Source organism: Haematobia irritans, chromosome 2 (genome assembly GCF_050003625.1).
Source record: "Haematobia irritans isolate KBUSLIRL chromosome 2, ASM5000362v1, whole genome shotgun sequence".
NCBI lineage: Eukaryota > Metazoa > Arthropoda > Insecta > Diptera > Muscidae > Haematobia > Haematobia irritans.
This window is the reverse complement of record NC_134398.1, coordinates 42,687,792-42,691,325: the sequence shown is the minus strand read 5'-3', so window position 1 is coordinate 42,691,325 and position 3,534 is coordinate 42,687,792. Positions and strand designations below refer to the sequence as shown.

Genomic DNA, 3,534 nt, shown 5'->3' with positions numbered 1-3,534 from the left:
TTGCTGTGGATAACAAAACGCTTGCTTGTTTACGTGTCGTGGCAAAAATGTTTCGATTTTGGCTCTGAAGCACCAAACACCAAAAAAAAGCGAAACTGCCAAAAACAAAATCATTGCTAAGTAACCATAGAAGGCGTAAATTCGGAAAAAATAGATATTTAAAAATATATTCCATGGGCTATGAATACAAAAAAACATAGGTTAAATATATTCATAGAAAAAAAAAGTAAACTGATACAATTTAAAATTCACGTCATCATTTTTCACCATAGGTAAAATACAAGGAAAGTAAAAATCTGGCTTTTCCATGAGCATACCAGCGTGTATAAAATCCATACTCCCCCGAAGGTAAAGGCAATATAGATACCCTATCGACATCAATACGTAAACGATCCAGCAATAAATGATCCTAAGGAAAAAAAGATATTTTTTTTGCATATCACAGGATAATGAAAAAAAAACTGAACACCCTAGAAAACTTACCCTATAAGGGCAGGTATGGTTTAAATTTGTATAATTCTCTATCATTTTATAGAAATAATTGGCTATGGGCGCTGAGGACCGTTTCTCCATAAATTTACAAGCATCGAATAGGGTACTCTTGAAAAGATAGGCATTATATTTTTGATTCGATTTTTTCACAAACTCTAAACGAATCTAAAAAATTAAAAAAATATATTAAATATTTTTCTTGAAAAAACATCACCAAAACAATACCAACCGCTGCCGATCGTACTTCCTGCAGTAATGTCACATTGATTGTTGTCTCCGATCTCAAACTTGATATGCGTTTTGTATAACAGACATTTGTCTTCACCATAACAATGTCTAAAATTTCACATTTTACCTGAGTCACAATAACATGCGGTATTCCATTGCCCTTAAAAAGAGGATGCCTTAAAATAATATTTTGAAATATTCTTAATAATTGCTTCTCTTACATTAATTACAAAATTAAGGCAAATGACGATTATTAAGAATTTTGCTCTATCAAAAATCATAGTTCTATCAATTGATATGTTGTCGATACACTCTTTGGTTTAAATGCCACAAAATATGAAAACCATTTAATGGTTTTTTGTCCAAATTTTTATAATATATAGATATTATATTGAACCACAAATTTATTATTTAAAAGGTTTTTTTTTTTTTGAGATAAAAATCACAGAAGCGAAATACTTTATGGATATGCTTCATGGAATATGACATTAAAATTAGAATCGTAGGTAAAATTTCATTTAATTACGCCCATTGATATATAACTGATAAATGCGAAATGAGCATAAAAAATTCGAACATTCGATTATTTTTACTTTAAATTTAATAATAATAATAAATATTAGTTTTTTGAATTTGTTTTAAATGAAAAGCGAATTTTCAATTTTATTTTAACATTTGGAAAAGTAAACATTTCGACTTTCCTAAAAAAAATTGAATTTCGACTTTTTAAAAATATGAAAAAGAATTTAAAATTGGAACTGTCCACTTTTTGAGTTCATTTTTTGAGACTTTGAAAAATATGAAGATTTCGACTTAGACTTTTTTTAATTTGGAAAAGTCGATTTTCCAACTTCTTTGAATTTTTTAAATTCGAAAAGGTCGACTTTTAAATTTTTTAACAAATCCAAAAAATAGTTTCTTCTATGTAAAGCAAATTTTTCGAAATTTTTAAAAAATTGAAAACCTTGGTTTTCGACTTTTTCTTAAATTTGGAAAGGCCGATATTCGAATTTTCTCAATTTTTCCGAAATTTGAAAAACTCCAACAAAATTTTAAATTAAAAAAGTCAAAATTCAAGATTTTCAAATTTTAAAAAAGTTGAAAAATTTACAAAAATGTAAAAAAGTTGAAAAATTTACAAAGTTTTCACCTTTTTTAAAATTAAAAATTTTCTACATTTTTTCGAAATTTGGAAAAGTTCAAAAAATTTTAAATTTAAAAAAAAGTCGAAGGCCAAGATTTTCAATTTTTTTTTTCGAAAAATTTATTTTTGAAAGACAAATTTTCCCATTTTTTTTCAAAATTTAAAAAAAAAATAAGATTTTTTAATTTCAAACTTTGAAAAAATTTCCAAATTTTTGTTTTCAAGTTGAAAGATCTACAACATTTGTGTTTGAAAAGTAAATTTCTCGGCTTTGAAAATCTTAGTTTCGACTTTTTCTTAAATTGGGAAAATTTTTGGAAAGGTCGATATTCGAATTTTCTAAATTTTTTCGAAATTTGAAAAAATCATTAAAATTTTTAGAATAAGCAAGTATATACAGTAGTAAGTTCAGGCGGACCCAATCTTAAATACCCACCACCATGCATCAAATATAATAGTTTCCTTTGATTATTTCATGGGGGTTTGATGACAGATATTTTACCAAGCATATCAGTGCGCCTCGTTACCCTCAATAAGTGAAATCGGTCTATATGGAGGCCTTACCAAATGGACCAATAAAACTAAATCATATACACTTTGTTATGGGTCTAAAATGCCAGTATATTTTCAATTTGTGGCAAATCGGATAAAAACTACAATTTCTAGAAACCCTAGGAGTTAAATTACCATTATACCGAACTCCCGGTTCGGTGTGATGGGGGCTATACCAAAACATGGAGGGATACACACAATATTCAGCACATCTAATTGTAGTTGTAGAATCTAGACCCTAAATCGGAGGGCCGGTTTATAAGGGGGATATCTAAAAATGTACCGATACTCAATATATTCGGCACGCCTCTTTATGGTTCTAGAATACCTCTAGATTTCCAATTTCAGGGAAATTGGGTAAAAACTACGGATTCTAGAAGCCCAAGAAGCAAAATCGGGAGATCGGCCTATATGGTGGCTATATCAAAATATGGTCCGATAATCACCATTTTCGGCACATCTCTTTATTTTCCTAGAATACATCTAGATTGCCAATTTCAGGCATATTGGGTAAATACTACGGATTCTAGAAGCCCAAGAAGCAAAATCAGGAGATCGGTTTATATGGGGGCTATATCAAAACATACACCGATATTCACCATTTTCGGCACATCTCTTTAAGGTCCTACAATACTTCTAGATTTCCGATTTGAGGTAAATTGGGTAAAAATTACGGATTCTAGAAGCCCAAGAAGTAAAATCGGGAGATCGGTCTATATGGTGGCTATATCAAAACATGGACCAGTACTCACCATTTTCGACACACATCTTTAGTGTCCTAGAGTACCTCCCACCATCATAGAATGGTGACAGGGGTATAATAAGTTTGTCATTCCGTTTGTAACACATCGAAATATCGATTTCCGACTATATAAAGTATATATATTCTTGATCAGGGAGAAATTTTAAGACGATATAACGATGTCCGTCTGTCTGACTGTTGTAATCACTCTACAGTCTCCAATAATGAAGCAATCGTGCTGAAATTTTGCACAAACTCGTCTTTTGTCTGCAGGCAGGTCAAGTTCGCAGATGGGCTATATCGGTCCAGGTTTTGATATAGTCCCCATATAAACCGACCTCCCGATTTGGGGTCTTGGGCTTATAGAAATCGTAGT

At 30.6% G+C, this 3,534-nt stretch overlaps 1 protein-coding gene across 1 annotated transcript; it reads right to left on the bottom strand.

Annotated features, from left to right (window-relative positions):
• Positions 1–256: 256 nt before the first annotated feature.
• On the bottom strand, positions 257–939 carry LOC142224539 (uncharacterized). Its single transcript, XM_075294321.1, has 3 exons — positions 722–939; positions 484–657; positions 257–409 (listed from the first exon to the last, which is right to left on the bottom strand). Exons 1-3 carry the CDS (start codon positions 818–820, stop codon positions 257–259), a joined length of 426 nt encoding a protein of 141 aa, XP_075150436.1. The 5' UTR covers positions 821–939.
• Between the last annotated feature and the right edge of the window lie 2,595 nt (positions 940–3,534).